The sequence below is a fragment of the Micromesistius poutassou genome (assembly GCF_964030765.1).
Source record: "Micromesistius poutassou genome assembly, chromosome: 6".
Lineage (NCBI taxonomy): Eukaryota > Metazoa > Chordata > Actinopteri > Gadiformes > Gadidae > Micromesistius > Micromesistius poutassou.
In genome coordinates, this window is record NC_140276.1 from 18,673,602 (window position 1) to 18,697,207 (window position 23,606).

General features: G+C 41.7%; 1 protein-coding gene across 1 annotated transcript in view; it reads right to left on the reverse strand.

The window, feature by feature from the left end:
- Nucleotides 1-3,750: 3,750 nt before the first annotated feature.
- cplx1 (complexin 1) overlaps nucleotides 3,751-23,606 on the reverse strand; it is a gene marked incomplete at both ends in the record, with an annotated part of 55,552 nt that continues 35,696 nt past the window's right edge. Inside the window, 2 exons of the mRNA XM_084469042.1 lie at nucleotides 3,751-3,948; nucleotides 11,230-11,405. Of these exons, the coding sequence (XP_084325168.1) occupies nucleotides 3,751-3,948; nucleotides 11,230-11,405 (374 nt within the window). The remainder of the gene's footprint in view (nucleotides 3,949-11,229; nucleotides 11,406-23,606) is intronic.

Consider the following 23,606-nt stretch of genomic DNA (forward strand, 5'->3'; position numbering starts at 1 on the left):
ACACAATGACGACAGGGAAGCGACGGCAAGATGCCAATTGTGTACACAGTCAATTTAACTGCACCCGTTGATCACACCTCTTGTGCTGAAGAAAATGACAGCAGCTTCCCCAGACCAACGTGCAATCTACGATTGAGCTACAATAAACTGTTGGCAAATAGATTTATGGTGAATCAGTTTGATGTGTCTGGTTTTTCAGATATGGATGAGATGGGAGGATTAGCATCACCCAGGTCACACTTTATGTTGGCCTGTTAAATGTTTGGTTTTGCAAGTTATTGGTTCACGATTTCATCAACACAATGCAAACTGTTCACAGCCCTTTCGCTTTATTGATGGTCAAAACTCTTTTGGAAGCAAAAAACAGCATATTATGCACATCAATACAACTTCCAATCTATTATTTTTTGTTTTAATGTTTAACACAGGTTAAACAATGAAAGTGTTGTGTCCAAACAAAACAATTGACTGCAGAAAACGATGAGCAGTCATATGAAATCACTTTATTCTCAGAGTGTGCAGTGATTCCATTTTGCCAGAATTTTTCATTTTACAGACTAGTCTTTCTTTCTAAAGTGGCATGCAGTGAAGATTACCAGGTGGGGGCACTGTAACACATAACAACAGGGTCTAGTCTGCGCACAGTAAGCATGCATACACTTGTTTAACAAATAGGGAGCTAGAGAGGGACAAGGGTGAGAAGAGTTTTTACAGTTTTTACAGTAATACAATTAATTAATGCAAAAAATATATATAACAATTTACCAGTAAAGTACCAACCACCAAAACACAGGAACAGGACTGACTGCATACGAGAAACAAACAAACAAACAAACAAACAAACAAACAAACATAGAAGACAGATACAAGCTTCTTCTCAACGGGTACAGAACACAAAGAGACAGATGCAGGTAAGACGGTCACAATCTAGTCACAGCAAGGAGCATCTCTTAAATGGTCAGGCAGTATATTCATTGTAACATCACTGGGGCATGACTGGCACAAATTAAATGACCTCCGACCGAACAGGCGACATGAACGTCAATAAAGCTACTTTACTACTTTTACTTTACTACTAGGGCGCCGTCCTTTTAGATGGCAAGATATGGATCGTTTGACTTGGGCAGTTATTTTGGGCAGTTTTTCTGTGCAATTAATAGGTGTTTAGCTGTTATTGATGACTGTGTCTGTAATGAGGCAAGAAAGTCAATCGTATTGGGATTGACTAGGCAGTAATCTTAGCTTTCTAGGGTTATTCTGGGCAAAATAATGAACATAAAATAAATACTACAAATCAAATGAGAGGACATGTGCTTGTTGGCCCCTTGCGAAACTAACATTAAATATCTTAGGGCTTATTGTTAAAACATCCTAAGCGATAATCTTCATATATAATGTCTAAATAGCAAATGAAATTGAAATACCTGAGAATTAGATATAAATTAAAAGTTCTAGTTAATAAATGGAACAATGGAACACTAAGTGTAAGTCTAAGACTAGAAAAAAATATTCTTATCTTTGGCTTGATTGGATATATTATTCAGATTATTCATGGTTTGGATGCTGCTTATGCATGAATCAGATAAGATCAACTTTATTTGGGAAGAATCATTAGTGATAGAAAATGTTGGCCATTTCTGTTAGCTAAATGTTAGCTAACACATCGTCCTAGCACAGGTTGGAGGAAGGCAACAGTAACCAGCGACAAACTACTGCTGTTTAAACTGCCAATGATTAACAATGAAAAGAAATTACAAGCAGTTTAGGTACAGCACATTTGTGCAACAACTATTTCTGTAAATGGCAAGTAAGACCTAACACAACTTTTTATCACATTACATAAGAATATACTGTTATCTCATTCATGTTAATAATGCAGTTTATAAATGCAGATCCATTTATTTTAGCTTCCTACAGCAGTATCTTTCTATCTTTTCACCTAGGTGGCAGGCATTGTAGCTATTGATATGACTGATTTACTCATGTATGGAATCTATGTATAAACTATTGGAATCCCACTATTAATTCTTCATCTGAACAACAGGGCATTGAGTGTCCCATAGTGTGGAATGTCATAGATATTAGGAATGTTTGAAAAGACACTGGAATGATCACAAGAAAATGATCAGACGTAAATAAGGCAGAACAACTTTGTCCTTGTCTGACAGTGTTTGACACTTTGCTTGTTTTTCAAAAATGTTCAATGTAACCTATAAATTGGCACATTGCGATTATCCGACATAATGACAAGTACAATTGTTCTGTCATTTTCCTCTTCTCTATGTAAACAAACGACCGCAATGTAGTTGTACTGTGCTGTTTTGAACACCGATTTTGACTGTATTCTTATTTTTTTCGACCGTGTGGCAAAAACATTTTAAACATTTTTTATGACATTAAACAAATCCCCCTCCATCTGCCCTAAAAAAGCTGTAAATAAAACGTCACCATTGAGCATTGGACGGCAACTCTGACATTGACTAATGTGCTGAGAAATAATTTTAAAACAGGTAACGATGAAGATTGTCTGTTATTGCCGATTCAGGACTGCTGTCCCGTCAGTTAAACAATACACACAGAACTACTTCATGTCCTACAATATATTGCACATTTGTCACTGTCTGTTTACATATAGTGTGTTGTGTTAACAACACAGTTGTGTTTCGTCCCAAAAATGAAAATCTTTGTAAATGTTTTTATAAAAAAAAATGGAAAAACAAAGAAAATCTTTTTACGGACAAATTTACTGAAAAAAGTACTGTACTCTTTAGCAAAAGCAGAGCTTTTAACATGTAAAACTGGACGTTTAAATGTGTGGATTTAATATCAATAACACATAAGTACAGCTATTTCATAGTAATTTTATACAAATTTTGTGAAAGAACGGTTCACATATGGAGGAGAGATTGGCCTGCTTACACGGCCAGTGAGACGTCAAATCAATTTGAAAACAAAGTTATTGCCTCACATTTCACAATGTTTCGCTTGAAGTAAAAGTAACAAATCAAAATGGCTTTTTTGTACTGCATGTAGTGCACTGTACGTCACGAATTGTAACAAATGCATGCTTAACAAAAATCTATAAAAATAGCAATAACAAGCTGAATCCTTGTTGACCGTCTTGCTTTACATTTGTGATTTTCTGGTAGCAAAAGCACAACGTCACAGTAAACTTCAGCGATCAGACAGTAAAACAAAAAGATTCCTCATAATGGACTGAACTGATAAAAACGTTGTGAGTGTATATGTACATAAGATGTATCAAATATTAGCAGGAAAACAAGAGGAAATTTCAGAAAGAAACATTGATATGATATGATAAGTTTTTCAAAGTCTAAAATATGGCTTATTCTCATAATAATTTAGTAATACATTATACTATCTTTAGACACACATATACTCCTTTCTTTATTTATTTATGAATTCATCTATTTTTAGCTATTTACAAAATCAAATGTGGAATGGCAGTTAATATGTAAATTTTGGAACTAACATATTTTAGAAAGGCTAAGTTCAAGACCTAACCAATATCGACAAAGATTCCCAGACAAAATTATACAAAATAAAAAATTTAACACCACCACAGCCCGGATTGATATTTTAACATTCAGGACAAACTTAGTATGTCTCTCGATTTAGGGTCGCTAAGAACAGAGGTTTAGGGTCAGGGTCATTGGTCAGGTGAGATGCCATGGGTGTGTGGTCATCAGAAGGTAACAATCAGATGTGTAACGCGGGGACCTCGTGGCGTTACTTCTTGTTAAACATATCCATGAGGGGCCCGGGGAGGAACTTCATGACCGTGTCCACGATGCTCTCCTCTTCCTCCTCTTCATCGCCACAGCCGGTAGGCACAGCCTTTTTGGGCCGGGTTAGACTCCCCTCCGAGGCCTGCTCCATAGCAGCTGCTGCCTCCGCCTCCTTTTCCTCCTTCTTCTTGATGCCATACTACACACACACACACACACACACACACACACACACACACACACAGATTTTCATTTGCCCTAGCATTGGCCCTAGTTTTTGCATTAGCACTAGCCTCCTTCCCCTCCTCCTACTAAAAGCTGTACTGCAGGAGAACACACACCCACGATTTATATAAGGAGGACAAGTGCTGCAACATACTCACACTCATCGACACAAATCCACGTGTTTGTGTGTGTGTGTGTGTATAAGTCTCTGCTATGCTTTAGTGTGTGTGTGTCTCTGCTATGCTTTAGTGTGTGTGTTTTGTGTGAGTATGTCACAGGGGACTGTTTCCAGTGCTTGCGGTTATATTGAGTATGTTATTATCCATACAGGGGTGGTTACTATGGAGACGGCTTTCATCTGGCTTCAATGCAGACACATGCTGGTTGTAGGATATTAAACAATCAACTCTTAAGAGTAACACTTGAGTCGTGCGCTCACAGCTTATGAAATTGTCCTGGTTGCCCCACATTGGAGCAAAGTGACATCATCTGGCAGCAATTTAGGCCTATCAGAATACTAGCGACGGTAACTAGCGGGTGTTTCTCCACATCTGACACTAGAAATAGCAATAGCAGTGTAGCGAGCTATAGCATATGAAGTAGCTATCAAATAGATGGTAGGGTAGTCTGGTTGTTTGACTGCTGGCGTTTGACTCCCAAACAAAAGGTTCTGGGTTTTATCTCAAATGTCCGCAGTGAAAAATTCACTTAAAACTCGCTTTGGGGGCTGATAGCCTGGCTTTTGCAACAATGTGGTTCATCATCACTTATCTGAGGATAAGTGAGGACGGTGTCTTGTATTTTGCAGACACTGTAGCTGCAGGATGTCCAGGCGCTGCTGTTACAGTGAGGTTACAGGCTGGTCAGTTAAGACCCTGCATGTTGGACCGATGACACGTTAAATGAGGAAGCCTCCTGAGATGCTTCAAACACACGTTGGTCTCCAGAAAACACGGTCACCCAGAACCTCTGGATGGGCTTCTGGGGGGTATGTTTTCTGAAAGGGAGACAACTGCCCTCCATATCTATTGGTCTGTAGGATTTAAAATGAGGTAAATTAAGTCACATTCTAAATAGAATGGTTTTGTACACTGAGGAAATACTTTATCTGCTGGAGGAGAGTCACGTATGTATGTTCACGTTTGCACGTTTGTTTATATCTTTATATGTGTGTGGGTGTGGTGTGTTTTTATGTGTGTGTGTGGGTGTGTTTCAGTCTGGTAAAATGACTTGAGAGATTGAGAGACACTGAACGCTCATTTGTTCACCTCTCATTAAATAAACCCAGTCTTGTCTTGCTGTGGGAGCTAAACCCCGTCTTTGTGGAGTTGTAGAACCTTGTAGAAGTGAGCTAACACCTCACATCCTCTGTTAATCAGTTTGGCAAAAACAAGAGAAGAAAAAAGCAATTTTCAGATTTGGGAACGCACAATGAGAGCAAACACTATAGTGTTGTTGTCCCTCTGTGGGCTCAGCGAATCAAAGCTTACTGGTGGCGACGATGAGATAAGCTACTGTCTGTTTTAAGAAGAGGCCCTGGCTGGCATCAAGCGAGGTACAGAGGCGCTGTACAACAGGTTTTGGTTCTGAAGAATAATTACTACTTGCTTATATCCCGGATACTTTGATCCAAAGTGACCTACAGTGAATTATATATGCATGTCACTAAGGAGCAGATAGGGATTAGGCATCACGCTCAAAAATACCATGCTGTGTGTGAGGTTCCTATGTATTTGTGCCGTTTTGGTTTTCCCCCTTTCTGTTTTTCCTCTCCCTGTCCTACATTTTAAGACTTCCAATATGGCCGTTCTTCAGTTCAATCTGGTTTGCCGGATGCTCGATCAAGCTCATGCTTGTTTTAAAAATGAACTTTTGAGTCCCTGGGCCCTAGTTAGACGGTCTAAAACGCAGACGTCAAGGCGCAAAGTCAAAGTACTTTGTGGGCGGTTCTACGGTGCTGTTGCTATTATGACGGCGAGATAAATGAGCTTTGCGCCCAGCGCAAATCTAAAAAGGTTTGGGCTGAAACCTGTAGGTGTGTTTCGGGCGTAACATGCAATAAACCAATGAGAGTTCCACCTGCCATCCCCTTTAAGACCCAGCGCATTTGACTTGGCAAGTTGATATTTTGACAGCGCATTTGCAGTCTCCGCTGAGACAGATGCATGACCACATGAATTTCAAACTTCAAATGGCTCAGTTTATGGCCAAATAATAGGCATAATTCACACATGGAATAGCGTTTTCTTCAACTTCAGAAACACTGATTCGTCATGTTAATTGTGGCAAAGACAACTTAACACATATGATATGCGGACGGGGTCCTCAATGGCCGCAACTGTGGGTCTATTTAATGATATGTACCAATACATTAACAAACATTGTTACCAGTATTATATACATTATCGTTATCGACTTGTGTTCATAATATGCATGTGTCCCCCCGTTAATATACATCGCCATGGACTGTATTATGCGTTACGTGTTTAGTTTGCGTGTGTTTAAACAGATGGGTGTGCGCACACACACGCACACCAAGCATCACCCACATTCATTCATTCTTTTAAACACTCACTCGCAGTAAAACTATGTTTTCTCACGATCAAATACTCAATCAATCAATCCTAAAAGTAATGGGCTTGTACACAATGTCTGTGTCAAGAACATATGTGTTTGATGTACAGTGTTTGCAGATGCATTGATTTAAAAGTACAATTTACCGCTGTATAAGCTGTTCTTTCCCAAATCATTTAACCAACCATTTACCCTAAAACAAGATTTTGTTTTGGAAGCCTGGAATATACTTTGCTCGAATGTATTATTGTTATTATTATTTTAACGCATGCCATAGCCTACTATACTTCATTCATGTTCATTCATGCAGCCCTATTGAAAAAAATGTTTCCACAATCCACACGCTATTTCTATGCAGTTTCACACGTATGAATAATCTTTGACATCATAATATTTAAATCAGGTTAATAGTTTGCATGTTTGTGCTGTGTATAGCCTACGTGTGTGTAAGCGTAGGCTATGTTGTAATTCCGACCTGCCATGGCACGTCAAAATACAACAACTGTGCTATCCGCTATAGACCAGGTATTTTGGTCAGTGGAGCATTTGCATTGGCGCATTTTTTAGATCGCTAAAATAGCACCAAGTATCATTTGCGCCGGAACACGCCCCTGCTTTTCGCCGACTGGCCTCTCCAGGTGCAAGTGTAGTGGGGCCTGGTTGCTGCGGGGACACATGCGTCGGTGTAGAAAGTCAATTGCGCCGGGCGCAAGATAGGGCCCCCTGTCCGTTAAAAATGTGTCGACTCAACGATCGATTCTCGACTCGTGCTCAAGTCGACACTAAAAATAGAAATCGGAAAATCGTTTTTTTTATATTTATATATATATATTTATGTATAAGCTTCTTAAATGTCCTGTTCAAAACGTTAAAAATTATAGCCGGAGATATGCTGCCCATAAACGTAGTCGAGGCGAAGGGGTTCTGTGATCTGATCGCATTTCTCGAGCCAGATTACACCGTGCCATGTCGCCAAGCTGCTTTCACATATGGACATACTACCGTCTATGACTGCAGCTGGATAAAATGTACAGCGAAGGAGCAGGCTCTCTCTGTGAGATCCTGTTCTTAGCGGCATTAGGCTATGTAGCTTAAATAATGACATAATCAGGCCGTATAGAATGCAACATGTATAATAGTATAACTCTCAAATCTATGGGAAAAAACATGAACTTACGAGTAGTGCATGTGTGTGTGCGAGAATGGCAGTGTGTGTGGCAGCGAGTGAGCGGACGAGCGAGCGGCAGCGTATGTCAGTCTAGTATAGAAACTAACAAGTCCGGTTGTGTGAATAAAGTATCCTGTCAAGAATCGGTGGCCGCTTCATTCCGACCTATAAGCAGACCCACTGCTGGTCAAAGCACACAAAACACTAGAGACAGGGAACACGAGCTTGGCCCACTCTGCATTAATGTCGTTCAGATCACATATGAGGACTTCGCAGGCTGTGGAGAAATCACAGTGAGGGCATCTCGTCGCAGGCTTACGGCATTGATAAGAGGAGCAGTGTCAGAAGACTATTATTTAGACCGATTATTAGCAGTTGTATCGATGGACTTGTGCTCGCTCATTAAAATGCTCAATGAACATAGCGATCTATATAATTTTATTTGTGAGGAAATATTTCACAGATGTGCAACTTCTGATGCATAAGTTCACATTTGGGTTACGAATGCACAAATGTTGTGCACGTTCTCAGATTATGAAACACGGGTGTGCAAATGTGTTTTGCACCAACTGCGCTGCAATGATTGTAGCAAAAGTGTCAAGTGCATGACTCTTTGAAGTTGTGATGCACAGGATAGGATTTGTGCACCTGTAACAAAGGACTTGTGAACTCGTAGCCCCTATTTTGTGTTAACAATCGTAGAAAAAATATTTACGACTTCAAATTTACTGTTACACATTTGTGACTTTAGTGTACACATGCAACATAAATATTTACGACTTCAACTTTACTGTTACACATTTGTGACTTTAGTGTACGCATGCTCAAGACTTTTGCTACAATAATACCTTCATATAAATTTTGTTGCAAAGAGGAGGCGCGCAGCATTAATGTCCTCATTTTAAAAATGAGTCGGCCGACGCCAACACATTTTGCTTATTGTAAATTTACATGATTGTAAATGTTCACAATCCTGCTCTGTGATATTTTGTTTATCATCATGAAATGCATTACTGGTGTGCTTTTGAGCGCAACCATTGCAATATGACGGGCGGGCCGCTGCATTAAAGGACAGCGCAGACCCTTTGAGCTCCGCAACAGCTGCAGCCGCGGGGCCAAAAAAACAACAAAAAAAACCCGATAGATTTGTCGACTCATGTCGACTCACAAAATACTGAGTCGTTAACATCCCTAGCCTCTACCTGTTGCAATATTTTGTTGTTGAATTTTGTTAAACTTCGGCTCAGCCCATGGGAATGCTGGTAGGGGTGACCTTTTCTTTGGTGCCCCATTTTCTAATTTTTTTTGTCAAGTTAGGGAGCTAGACTAACCCTTTGTTTGTCGTTTTAATTAGAAAGACTATTTTTGTTTCAAGGTAAGTCTGGAGGACCATGGGCAGGAATCAAACCCTGGTCGCTGCAGTAAGGACTGGGCCTTGATGGTACGCGCACCTGGTGAACCGCTTGGGCGCCCCTTTTACAGATTATTTGAGGCTCTTTGATCAATATGAATGACGGTGATGGTAATAGTGTAAGCTGGTAGCTAGCTTGTGAAGCTACACTGTATATACCTGCAGTCATTATTGTTAAAGAAGGAGGGAATCTCTTGCAATGGTGGTTACGATTTTAAAGATCCCATGGCATGCTATTTTATGGATGCTTTAATATAGGTGTTAGTGGGCCCCTAATACAGTAGACGTTCAAGAAATTCAGCCTTGGTGCAGAGTTACAGCCACTACGAGCCAGTCCCACAATGAGCTCCACAAACGTGCCGTTTTTAGAGGCGGGTCAAGGTGGAGGGTGGGAGTGTGGCCCTGAGCAGCTTGTGGCCACGGTACCATGCGCTAGTGTTTACAGTGGAACACTGAACACTCTGTGCTCCGGCGGGAGTCCTGGAGATCTATATCTAAATAATATTATATTATATTTAGATATCTATATAATATAATATATTATCATGGTCCAAAGCTGTTTGCGCCTCCGGATGATATTTTGAATCTCAAATGACTGCGTCGGGTTCTCAGACGCCTCTGGTTCTTCCACTTCCACGTCAGTATTAAGTACAGACTGAACCGCGAAATGGAGGAGAAAGGGATTGTTGCCGGCGATTGTTGCCCCGGGTTGTCTGCGTCGGGTTGGTTGAGAAGGAATTGGGAACCGCGACATGGAGGAGAAAAGGATTGTTGCCCAGGCCGCCCCCGGGGCTGCCCGCCCAGCCCCGCTGCCCGCTACAGTGGGGCTCCGACGGACAATCCTGGGCAACAATCCTTTTCTCCTCCATGTCGCGGTTCCCAATTCCTTCTCAACCAACCCAACGCAATCTAGTCTTTTCACCAAATGGGAGCTTTATGCACATATGGGGCCGGAAGCCAAATCGAAGCGTTTCAGCGATCCTTTTTTCAAAGGCAGAGCAAAATACCTACTTCTCGGTTTACACCTAATGCAATTTTTAGCTACTGGGGGACCATAGGGAGGCTAGGGGAACTCACCTTAATGTTAGAAAACCTCATAAAGTAACATTTTTATGCCATGGGACCTTTAAGATATCTGCCCATTTAATTGCAGAAGAGGTCCTATTTGATAACCCAGTGGGAAATCCTTTCCATCCTTTCCACTTCTCTGTTCTCACATTCTTGTCCTGTCGTTTAACTCGCCCCTAGCTCAACCCTGGGCCAATGCTACTGTAACAAGGAGAATTTGTATTAGAGAGAGAGAGTCACGCTTCTTCAGCGCCTCTCCAGTTTGAATAATTCCTGCTCCTCTCTTTTCCCGGGGATGTTCTGTCATTCATTCATTGAAGCGCTACCAAAACAGACCCAGAAAACCACTGGAGTGAAGAATTTGTGTCTGCGGATATCTTTGGGGTCATTTTTGAAAGTGTCTTGCACCAATGAGATTTTTGGTGCTGTCCAACTACTCTGATACTTCATGCAGTAAAACATTTTGATCCTGTTTTTTGAAGTTAAACACATGGCTCAAGCCCCCCTTGATTCCAAGTTTTAACACTTGAATGAAACTTAAATAACTATTGATCCAGCAGATGGCAGAAAGATAGGGAGACATGGGAAGGAGACACAGATACTTTCATATCAGTGAAAGCTTGACTGCTTCTGCTCTGTACATACACTAAGCCTAGGCCGAGATTTAGCATGGATGTCTGATCTACATTTATTCATAGGTCAAGTGAGGCTGGGAACTAGCTGAGGGCAAGAATAACTCATACAGTGGAAATATTGTAGCCAAAAATGAAGGCCTTTTATTTTCAATGTTGCCGGTTGTTCCATAACTCAAACTTTATATTTGTAAAGTAATCTCTTATGGCCACCTAGTACTTCGTAAACTATTCAAATGTCAACGGTTTGTGGTTTCTTCATCTGCATTTTCCCAACAAATAACCTTTCCTTGATGTAAACCAGGATTCATAATTTATTATTTAATGTAAATAAAATGTATGTATCTATGGGTTTTCTGTTTCGGTGTTGGTTTGTGGTCTGGGTTGTATTAGGTGCCCTACCTTATCCCGGATCCCCTGTCTGACTCCCTCCCTCTCCGCCTCCATCTTGGCGTATTTGGCCTTCCTTTCCTCCTCCTGCTGTCTCAACGCCTCCTGTCGCTCCTCCTCCTTCTTCTCCGCATCAGGGTCCTTCTCCTCCTCGCCCCCCAGCATCTTACCCATGTCCTTGGTGGCCCCTTTGGTCATAACACAAAACACAAGAGTGATTAACAGACAGGGTCTGACCAAGGTCAAGCAGACGTTGTTGAACCAATGTTGTGAATTGTTTGGTTCTTAACAAATGGATGTTTTAGTAAAAACAGATCCATTACGATATTGCCAATGTAATGCTTTGCTAATGCTAACTTACTACACTCTAATAGGACGTGGAAGTCATCAAAGGTTAAATGGATCCTGCTACGCCAGCGCCCATTGGATGAATCAGCTCACCTGAGGTGGCTTTATGTAATTTAGTCTAAAATTTTTATTTATTTATTTTTCAAATAATACATTTTAGTATTCACACCTTAAAATTCTAAATTCCAAATTAACCACAGACATTTATTGGGGTCGCTAGGAGGGGGGCCAATGGCTATCCTTCGGGTAGTGACAACACCAGAAAGCCTCACCCTGGCACAGCCTTTGGCCCTGCCCCAGAAGGAAAGAAGCCTGGAAGCATTTTTCAACTTTGAGTCCTTTGGTCAAAGAAATCCCAGTGGGTTTTACTTTAGCATGTTTTTGGATTGATCAACTTTGATAATGCCAAAGTCTCACAAAATGGACAAAAGGATTGAATTGTGGGTGAAATATTTAGTAATAATATAGACGATGGGTGCTAATGCTAAGCTTCAGGTCATTGTTGTAACCTGACTGCTAACATATAGTGGAGAGAGACAGAGAGTATTGCCTTGGTTTTATTTCTGAACTGCTCTGACAATGTTAATGTTTATTTTCAATGTCAAAATATCTCTAATTTGAGTTCAGAGAGCTGGAGAAATAGAGAGGAAGAGTCGGGAAAGAGAAACTTTATGCACACTTGAAATGCATTTATTTTGGCAATTATATAAATCTATTCCCAAGCTTAATTGTGTCAAAACAAAGCTTATATTTTTTGGATATTTAATCTGTTTATATATTCCCAGTTCCCTGAACCAATCAAAATCATTGTCTTGTTCTAAACTCGGCCCGAATCTTAAAACAAGGCAACACATGGCGATAGTATAATCCAAAAGATTGGGTGACTAAAAAGTAATCTGTGTGGTGTTGAACTGGTCCAATAATAGAGTGCCTGGCCTGACTGGGGAGGCTGGTGTATTCATCAGCAACTGTGACATCCCCCCAGAGGAATTAGCCCTCATCTTCCACCTTGTCGGCTGGAGCAGGGCAAGGGTTGGATGTCGGATGGGGCCAGGGCCCAGAGAGGCCCCCCCCCACCCCCACAACTAGCCTCTATTACCCCCTTCTGCCTCTCCAGAAATTGATTTTTAATGAGAACTGAGACCCCAGACTGAATTAGACTACACTCACACACTTGTGCTTTCACATGCACGCACGCACACGCACACGCACACACACACACACACACACACACACACACACACACACACACACACACACAAATCCAAAGCACACATCAATACACACACACATGGAGAGAGGGAGAGAGAGAAATCTGCTGAAGCCAGAGACTGGGGGGAAACAGCCGTGCCCTTGAAGTGGTTGTCTCCGTTCCAGTACTTGTGTGTGGATCAGCGTGTGGATCAACCACAGCCAAATGATCAGCCTAATTCTCCACCGCCCCGCGTCCGCTGTCTGCTAATTAAATGGTGCGCGTCTGTGTTTCCCCTGGATGGTACATGCGGTACTATAAATGTGATGTTAAAGGTTATAGTGAGGTCTCACTATACATGTCATTTTATGGTATTAGTCATATCGTGTTAAAATATGTACTTTGTACATATTTTCTATAAAGTGAATTATTATCAAATGTTCAGTACAACATGATCATTTTGAACTGTGAAAGACCTGGGTGAACCACGTAGTACACAAACATGTGTGATACGGATGAGGATTACAATTATTAGAATGGCATGATCCTTCCCTCACTCATAAATGTTTCATAAGGTTCCCTAAGGTCTACTAACTACTACGGTAATACTGTCCTCTCATTCAAGCAACACACAAAATAAGACGGATGTTGTGTGCTGTTCTTACACTGTTATGGTTTTGGTGAATGTAAATAAAGATTATTTCCTTAATTACATTACATTAACATTAACATTAGGGCATAGCTAGTATTACAGTCATTAGCATAATGTCACTTATTTTTTCATTCTATTAAACCATCATTGTTGTGTTAAAAAATACTATTAAGCCCTGAAACCGACTTTTAAAGAATCAGGAGAATCGCAAACATCATTCTGTTGACTCGAGTCTTAAGAGAAACCGGTTGACATTTGCATTTCTTACACGTCTCTGTCTGCCCAGTAACTAATGAGCGTGTCCCTGTGGCTGGAGTTTGTAGACCCGGTTTGGCCGTAGAGCGGGTGGATGCTCTGACCTGGTCATTGACCCTGTGCGCCGCAGACAATGGGACGTCCATTTGGGCCAACGGGGGTTCAGCACACAAGCACCCTGCCGGTGGATTCAACACTTATCAGGCCTCCCAGCCACGCTCCCACCGCCCACTCCATCAGAACACATAGACAGGGTCCCATCACGTACATGCGCACGCACGCACGCACGCACGCACGCACGCGCGCGCGCATTCCAGCAGGCTGGGATAGAATAGAGGACGTTTGGTCAGGGTTGATGACGAAATTAGGGGAAAAATTCCCCCCCCACCTCGGAGGCCTCGGATGCTAACGGCCAACCCCAGTGCTCGCGGCTAATTCACTTGATTGTGACAAAGTTGCTGTTTAGCATAAAGGGACACCTGCTGTACTAAATCTTCAAAGACAAGAAGGATAGACTCTGAAGTCTGAACGTTCAGCTCTTAAGATGATCTAAAGAGGTTGTTTCAGTAGGCCAAGCTTGGGCCTGGGGTCACGATGGGAGGTAGAGAGGGATGGGATAATAGAGGAATGGAAGAAAATGGTAGAATGGAGCAGAAAGATAGAATGGAGGGGTAGAATAGAGAGATGGTATAAAGGGCTAGAGAAAAAGGTGAAACACACAAACACAAGTAAACCCCAGGTACACACTGTACCTGGGGTTTAGGTGTGTTTGTGTGTTTATGATGTGTGTGAGTAGCCGTTTTCACACGTCCTCCGTCTTTTCTCCGCATTTGTATATCAGGTTCAACCGTGAGGGTCATTCACACTTATTCACACTTGATGCCCGATATGCGGACATCAGTGTCGCTTAGACATCAGTAGAATCTCCGGCTGGTTTAGGGGGATGGGCTTGCAAGGGTCGGGATATGACATGGGTCTAAATTATCAAGAGGCAGGGTAAGGATGGCTGCTGTCATTCTCGGTTTGTTTTGGTTTGACCGAAGACAGCTCGGAGGCAGAACGGGCAAAATTCAAAAATTGCAATCATCTTAAATGTTGCTGCAGCGATGCATCATATATTCTGTTGCATCCACAACATCTGCATTGATCGATGAATGATTGGAGCATGAGTTAGAGACAAATAGAAGAAATGACAAAGAAGAAAGGCTTTGCGAACGACTGCATTACCGGAGAAAGAAAGCGTATTTTTTTGCTTCATTTCACATCTAACAAACAGTTGGTCCAATGTAGTTGATTTCTGTGTTTAACTGAGAAAACAGGGAGTGGAAGGACGGGACCCTATAATATTCAGCTAACTGTTGTAAATAATAATTGTTACGAGAGTAGCTTATGTGTGTGCGCGAGAATGGCAGTATGTGTGTGTGAGAGGACGAGCGAGGAGAGCGAGTGGTAGCGTGTGTCAGTTTAGTGAAGTAATGAACGAGTCCGGTTGTGTCTGTGCAAACGTGTACTGTAAAGTTAGTGAAACTAAAAATAAAATACTCAGCCTGTCAAGAATCGGTGGCAGCTTCGTTCTGACCATAATCCGACCGATAAGCATAATAATGCTTATAGGCAGTGGCTTAAATAAATATATAAGCCACTGCTGGTCACAGTGAAGGGTGTTATCCCAGAGAGAACATCGGCCCTGGAGGGAACGTCTCCCATCCCTGTGCTCCTCTGGGAGCCGACAGCAGAAAATGTGTACTTTTAGGGTTACGATAAGACCTATCATTTAGCGTTCACCATGACTCTGAAAAGCAGTGCCAACATTAAAATATTTTTTAACCATTCAGCGAACAAAAGGCAACAGGCTGATTATCGTTTAGGGTGCCACTCAACATGCAAATGCAGACCGAATCGTCATCAACACGCCCACTGAAATGGTGTGAAATGCCGACATTCTACTGCTCATTCACATATAAGGTAATTAACATTTCCGCCAGCTAAAATACTACCTCAGGGGTAGTCTTTCTTCAGGATGTCCAATGTCAGGATATGTCGTTCACTTATATGGCCCGTCGGGAGAATAGGGGGCTAATAGCGGTGCTGTACGTCTATGTGTGAAAGCAGCTAATATGTGGTTGGGTCTGTGGGTGGATAGTAATGTGTGTTTGTTGAATTGCAAGTGGTGTGTGTATAAAGTATGTTTGTTCAATGTGTATATGTTTAGATTGGAGGTCGGGTGGTTGTGGTTGTTACTCTGGGTGTGTGCAGTGTGTGTTTGTGTGTGTGTGTGGGCTAGGGTAAGTAGTCAGGTTGATGTGTGTAGAAGCCTTCTGTTGCTCGCAATTTCTTTTTTCATTGTTTGAGTGGTCTGTGTGTAAGTGTACGAATATGTGATTGTGTGTGTGTGTGAGTGAGTAAGTGGATTGCAGCAATTGGTTGGGTTAATGTTTGTGTGTTTTTGAGTTGTCTCAAGAGGCATGCAGAGAGTAAAAGAGATGACAGAGCGAGAAGTGGTGGGAGAAAAAGGAGAGGAAGAGAGGGGGACTGTAAACCAGATGAATCTAAATCGGAATGGGAAGGGCACAAGAACAATACTGACGGCAAACAGGAAGAGAAATAGAGATAGAGATGAAAAGAGATGAAGGGATTCAAAAAAAGGAAAAAGAGGGAGGGAAGAGAATGAGGAAAGGAGGGAGAGAGGAAAAAAAATGTTGACCAGCTCAGTGGCCCTAGGACTCCTTCATATCTAGTTCCTATCTATCCAGCATCTGGCCCTGCGTGCTGCACCACCCAACTCTTATCTCAACCTTCACATTCAACCACACCACTAACACCACCACCACCATAGGAGCCCCTCTACCACCATGACCACCTCCACCACCTCCATCCCCATCTCCACCAACACCACCTCATCAATATGACAACCACCCCATTTACCACCACCACCACTACCCCACCCTAGCAACAGTGAGAGAGCAGAGACGGACAGAAAGGAGGGCATCCCTTAACGATATCTGAGTAAGGCAGTGAAGTGTATAGGTAATATTGTGCACCACAACTTTGAAGAAATCACAGAGCCCTTTAGAAAACAATTCTGAGGTTATGAAAGTGAGAGCCATGTTTATTATTACACACCTCTCCTCCCTCATCAAAGGTCATCTCAGGGCTTGATTCATTTCTGCTCCTACGCAGTCTGGATGAAATACAAAGAAACTTGGAGATAGACCACCCTCCATTCAACCACACGAGAGTTAACAAACATGAGAGTTAACAAACATGAGAGTTAACAAATATGAGAGAGAGAGACAGACAGAGAGAGAGCGGAGGAGAGGGGGAGGGGGTGATATATATATAGAGGGACGGGTGGACGGACTGACAGATAGAACATAGATTCAGCAGCATGTATTCCCCAGATATTTCTCCCAGATCGACCTTGTGGCAGAGGGAGTGAGTAGAGAATCTAAAGTAGATGAATGATTCACGTCTGAGATGGCCTCAGCTGCCCTCGCTTGATGGTGATACATGACATAACACATGCATGCAACTTCAACTCCCATTCATCATGGCAAGGTTGCCTGGCCTCCATGGCCCGTCACCGTGGTGATGTGTAAACAGCATAGCGCCACATCCATCACTCTAGAGGTTGGCAGCCTGGTACCGTAGAGAAAGCAGGACATTGCAGTAAACGCCTCCTTTAGACCTTGGGCCCTATTTTAATGGTCTGAAATGCAAGTATGAAACGCGAAACACAAGTAGCTTTGTAGGTGGAACTCTGGCACTGTTGCTATTATAACGGCGGCCAACACAAATCTAAAATCGGTTGATCTGAAGTAGCTTAATTACCTGTAGGTGTGTTTTGAGCGTAACACGCAATAAACCAATGAGATTGCCATCTTCCATCTCCTTTAAGAGCCGGCACATTTGAACTTGACAAGCTGATATTTTGACAACCAGTTTGCAGTCTCCGCTGAGACAGATGCATGACCATAGGGCTGCTCGATTATCTAAAAAATCATAATCACGATTATTTTGGTCAATATTGAAATCTCGATTATTCAAACGATTCTTTTTGAGTTTGAAAACAGGATGCACTTATTCATAATTTCTCTCCAATAAAAACACTTTGTAAATGAGAAATTTCCCCTTAAAAATATACACAAAATGGTCAAATAGAAAATAAAGTCCAGATATGAATCCAGCTGTTCTGCAATTTCTATAATCTTTTTTTTTTTATGATGATGGTGATCGTTCCACTCTGAAATCAAAATCGCGATCAAAATTTGATTAATCGCCCAGCCCTACATGACCATATGAATTTCAAACTTCAAATGGCTCAGTTTATGCCCAAATAATAGGCCTTATTCACACATGGAATAGCATTTTCTCCTACAACTTCAGAGTTGAGAACTTAACACATATATGATATGCGGTCCTGTGGCCGCAACTGTGGGTCTATTTAATAATATGCGGCAATACATGAACAAACAGTTTGTTACCAGTATTGTATACGTTATCTTTATCGACTTGTGTTTATAATATGCATGTGTCCCCCCGTTATTATACATTGCCATGGACTGTATTATGTGTTACGTGTTTAGTTTGCGTATGTGTAAACAGATGGGTGCACACATATTGTTGAACTGTGTGCAAAACATTACCCGCATTCATTCATTCTTTTAAACACTCACTCGCGGTAAAACTATGTTTTCTCACGATCAAATACATGTTTGCTGAAAATATGTGTTTGCTGTACAGTGTTTGCAGATGCATTGATTTAAACGTACCACTTATTACCGCTGTATCAGCTGTTCTTTCCCAAATAATTTAACCAACGTTATCATTTACCCTAAAACAAGATTTTGTTTTGGAAGGCTGGGATATACTTTGCTCGAGTTTATTATTATTATTATTATTTTTACACATGGCATTAGCTTACTACAGTGTTCATTCATGCAGCCCCTATGGAAAAAAAAATTTCTATGCAGTTTCACACATATGAACAATCTTTGACATCATAATATTTCAATTAGGCTAATCGTTTGCATGCGCTGTGTATAGCCTACGTGTGTGTTGCAGTTCCGACCTGCCATGGCACATCAAAAAAGCAACACCAACTGCGCTATCCGCTAGTGCATTTAGATCAGGTATTTGCCAGTCAGTGGCGCAATTGCTTTTTGGATCACTAAAATACCACCAAGTATCATTTGCGCTGGAACACACCTCTGCTTTTTGCCAACACGCCTCTCCAGGGCGCAAGTGTAGTGGCGCGAGTTTGCTGTGGGGGAAAATCAGCTTTACGCCGGGTGCAAACTAGCAACGATACATGCGTCGGTGTAGAAAGTCAATTGCGCTGGGTACAAGATAGGGCCCTCGGTCTCTTTTCTTTGGTTTCATTCATTTTATTGTCTTCTGCTTTAAACAGGAGAATTCAGGTCAACTGGTTGTCTCTTTCTCAGCAGATAAACATCCTGTCCACTGGAGCTGAGCTAACAGCTAGAGACGGCTAACAGCGCTGGCTGTGTGGCTGGCGGTTACGTGCAGAAAAATAAAAGGAAGAGGAGAGGAGATAAAGAAAGAGCAACTGGAGGTGGCAGAGAAGGGATGTCGTTTCATTCAAATCGTTTTTCATAAAAGTGACATCCAGTGCTGCCAGGCCATTTGCTCCATGCACCGTTCCTCCCGTGTGGAGGCACTACAGCATAACCGATGGTTTAGGAGCAGGCAGGATGTGACCACACTGATGAAACTCAGCAATAGGACTCGAGTGACCTTTCCAGCGTTTTGTTGTGTTTTGAATACGTAAACTGTCCTCTGCCAGGATAGGTTTACTGGGCACGCTCAGATGCTGTATCCCCATGACAACCACTTTTAACCAACCAAGTCTGACAACCGGATGGAAAGAGAGAGGAGGAATTTGTATTTTTTGTATTGTTATGATTCCTGTGACTGTTTCCTTGTTTGCAACAGAACCATTTTATAAACAGAAAATTAGTATATGCTTATTGATTTGGTTAACGGTGAACTCAACTGCAAATTGTAATTAGCTAGTAAACAGAAGTTGGAAGTAAACAAACATCCGATCTCTGAGAATAATTATCTATAATTTAGATTGGAAGTTTGTTATTAATTACCTATTGATTCCTAATTATCTTCGTAATATTTTTAGTAAGGTTAATCTATCTCAGCACATATAGTGCTCGTTAAAGGGGCTTTGTGTAGGCTTTGTGTAAATGTACATGCATTCTTATATATACTGTATGTATTTATTAATAAACTAATTTTAACACCTGAGAAGTAACAGCGATGCAGTTGACTCCCAGCACAATAAAAACTATTAACAAGCTCACACCGTTATCCCGGGGCCCGTTTCACAAAGCCAGTTCAGCTTAACTCTGTCAGTTACCCTGGCAACATACTCCGTCAACCTAACCTGCTCGCTGGCAGGTTTTCTTCAACTAACCCTGAGTTTCTCCTGCTCTTAAGTTAAAGCCTGCAGACTGATGGCAGTGGCAGACATGGCGTGTCCTTTTATTGAAGAGCCAGTTGATGTCGAGGCACGCAGATACTCTGCAGAAATCTCTGTCGGGAGAGGATTATTAGACCCTAATTGGATGTTTTATCATTCCCTGATGAGTACCTGTTTGAGCGTTTCCGTTTCCCTGCACCATCAATAATTTATATAAACAATATTCTCAGCCCTCACATCGTTCACATGACACATCGTGGACACGCTCTCAGTTCCGAGCAAATTCTTTGTATTGCACTTTGTTTTTTTGCCAAAGGCAGTTTTTTGTATAACGTCGGTGATGCAGAGCATGTGTCCAAGGCAACTGTCTGTCGGGCTGTCCGAAATGTGACACTTGCTCTGAAACGGCTACTATACACGTTTGTAGTGTTCCCAAGTCACAGACCCACCAGACTTCTCAAAGAAGAGTTCCACAGAATTGCAGGTATCTGTCTAAGCAATAATTAATTTATGTCATAAAGCTTTGAGACTTGAAGCACTAATCAGTCAATTTGATATATTTTAAGGTTTCCAGGTGTGATTGGCTGCATAGATGGCACTCACATTCCTATCATAGCTCCTTCAATAAATGAAGGAGATTATGTGAATAGGAAATCTGTCCACAGCATTAATGTACAGGTAGGCCTAAATAGTAGCCTTTAACATTCCAAATGAAATATACTTCACTATACAGCTAATTACTGCTCTCCACTGTGAAGATCATATGTGATGCAGCCCACATGATCAACAATGTGGAAGCGAAGTGGCCTGGGTCTGTGCATGACTCACGAATGTTTTGTGAGTCTACACTGAGTGCCAGATTTGCCCGTGGTGAGTTTATATACAGTATATAGCTATATCCTATGATCAATATTTTGTTTCCTCCTATTGCAATTGAAAGAGTTTGATGGTTACCTACTCAGAGACAGAGGGTACCCCTGCCAGCGCTATCTGCTGACCCCTTACCCTGACCCTGGCCCACAGCAACACTACAACTTGGCTCACTGCAGGACACGAGCCAGAGTGGAGATGACCATCGGGATACTCAAGGCCCGGTTCCAGTGCCTTCGTAGGCTCAGGGTCACCCCAGAAAGGGCTTGTGACATTATAGTGGCATGTGTGGTTCTCCACAACATTGCCACTATTAGAGGAGACCAATGTCCTACTCTTCCCCCCAATGATCCAGATAATAATCCTGACCCCCCTGCTGATGCACGAGATGGAAGAGCTGTTAGAGACATGATATGCGTCAATCATTTCTAACTGACCCATCACCTCCCCAGTGTCAAAGAACAACAATATGCCTCTCATTTTATGAGGTCTTCTTTATTTCCTAGAAGGACAAATGTTGTACAGTTCTTAATCCTTTGTTGAAACAATTAAAAAACATCCACCTGTGGGCATAAACACACATATGGAATATAATTGTTGAATAAGTGGAACATTCAAGACAAAACATTTATTTTGTTTCTCCAATTAATACTCACGCATTGACTCAGTCAGCAATTTTCTGCCACGCGAGCTCCCGCTTTTTTTTTCTGCTGCCATAGTATTGCTTTTTAAAAAATATATATATGCTCACTTTCTGCATATGCAGTCATTAATATTTCCAACTCCACTGGGGAGAAGTAGGAGGATCGAGGCTTTCTATCACTTGTTTCCATGGTGAATCATGTTATCTGTGTTCCATTGATGAGGGCTTTTTATATCCTCATGCACGGGCTTCACTCAGGGTTACCTTGACTTAGAGTTGATTGAACTAAGTGTTATCTCCTGTTCTGAAACCGAAAACTCAGAGTTTGACAGCTCAGAGTTGGTCAACCTAGAGTTAAGGTTTTAACTCAGAGTTTGTTTAACCTGCTTTCTGAAACGGGCCCCTGATAGCTCTGTTTCCAACAAGTCACTTGGAGGCAAAAAAAACGGAAAGATGGAAGATAAAGTGTTGTTAAACACTTTCCCTTTTTGGATCAAATCCAATCTCGGCCAACAGGTTGGTTGCGTCACCTCGATCTACAGGTCTGTATCTGCTTAGACAGTGAAGGTCTGCTTGTGGAGAGCACGACCATAGCAATAGGAGGGTTATTAAAAAATGAACACCTACAAAGGTGCAACACTGAGATTTCTTTGTGCTTTTTTACTTTAGTTTAGATTATCATTTGTGTTCACCCTGAATCAATTAAAATGTTGATTTTGATTCGATCCCAGCTCTGCAGCAAAACCTCCCACAATGCATTTGCTTTCTTTCACGGCCTCACCCTTGCCACCGTCTCCTCACAAACCTGGCAGTCGCATCCCTCTCTCTGCTGTTTTCGGAGCTATCAGATTCTTAAAACGCAGCTGTGGCTTTCAGGTGACGAATCCTCTTGTGTTTTATAAGAAGGATCATCTTTGGCTGAAACATGAGCAGGGGATTCAGTATATGTTGGAATATTGGATGAAAATACACGTCTTACTCATCTTAAAATGTATACTGTTAACCCTAACTGGGAATTTACACCGCAGGCGAGAGAGACGTGAGCGTAACGTAAGCGTATCAATTCACACCACTGCCCTTTATTTCGCTATATTTTCAAGATTCATCAGATTCATCATAACATCATAACCGAGACGCTTCAGAAACGCTTGAAAATAGAAGTGAAGTGTAAAGTTAAGCTTTGGTCGGCCGTGAGACAGGCGTAGAACGCTGCCGGTGTAAATCAGTGCACTAGTTTGAATGATTTCGATCTCTAGCTGAAGTCGGATGTCTGACGGCTGACTAAAAAACGGCTCTGGTGTAAATTGGCCTTTACCCTGCTTGTATGCTCTTCTAAAACCCCATTCAAATAAATACAATTTGTAATGAGACGATGACAGCACACAACTGAAGATAGCTGAAAGGCATTGGGAGATCTTTTGGATGGTATTTATTACACAACTAACTTTAATAACTAACTTTATTAACTAACTAACCGCAAATTAAGTTTCTTCCATGAGTTAACCAGGCCATTGCACTGCAGGGAAGGGTATAGGATAAATATGGTTATCTCTCAACAATCAGCTCCAGGGGAATTGTAGATCATCATCCAAATCATCCAAATCAAATCATCATCATCAAGCATCATCAAAAATCAATTAGTCTGTTGTAACCCAAGGTAAATGGAAACCTGAATTGGATTCCAAAATGAGGCATGAACTTGCAAGATGCAGTCTTTCTATCGTTTAAGAAGACTTCAAACACCACCACCACAGAACACTTACTGGTGCGTTTACAGAAAATACATTTTCTTCGGGAGATCTCTTGTTCTGAGCTGTGCTGGGATCGGAGAAACCAACAGAAACCTTTGCACACTGACAGTTAATTCCCCGGCTCATCCTTGAACTGCTGTTAGATCCTGGCGCTAGGTTATCATCATCCAGAAATCTGCCAGGCCTCCTATTGGCGTTGGTTCAAGAGCACAAAGCATTAAGAA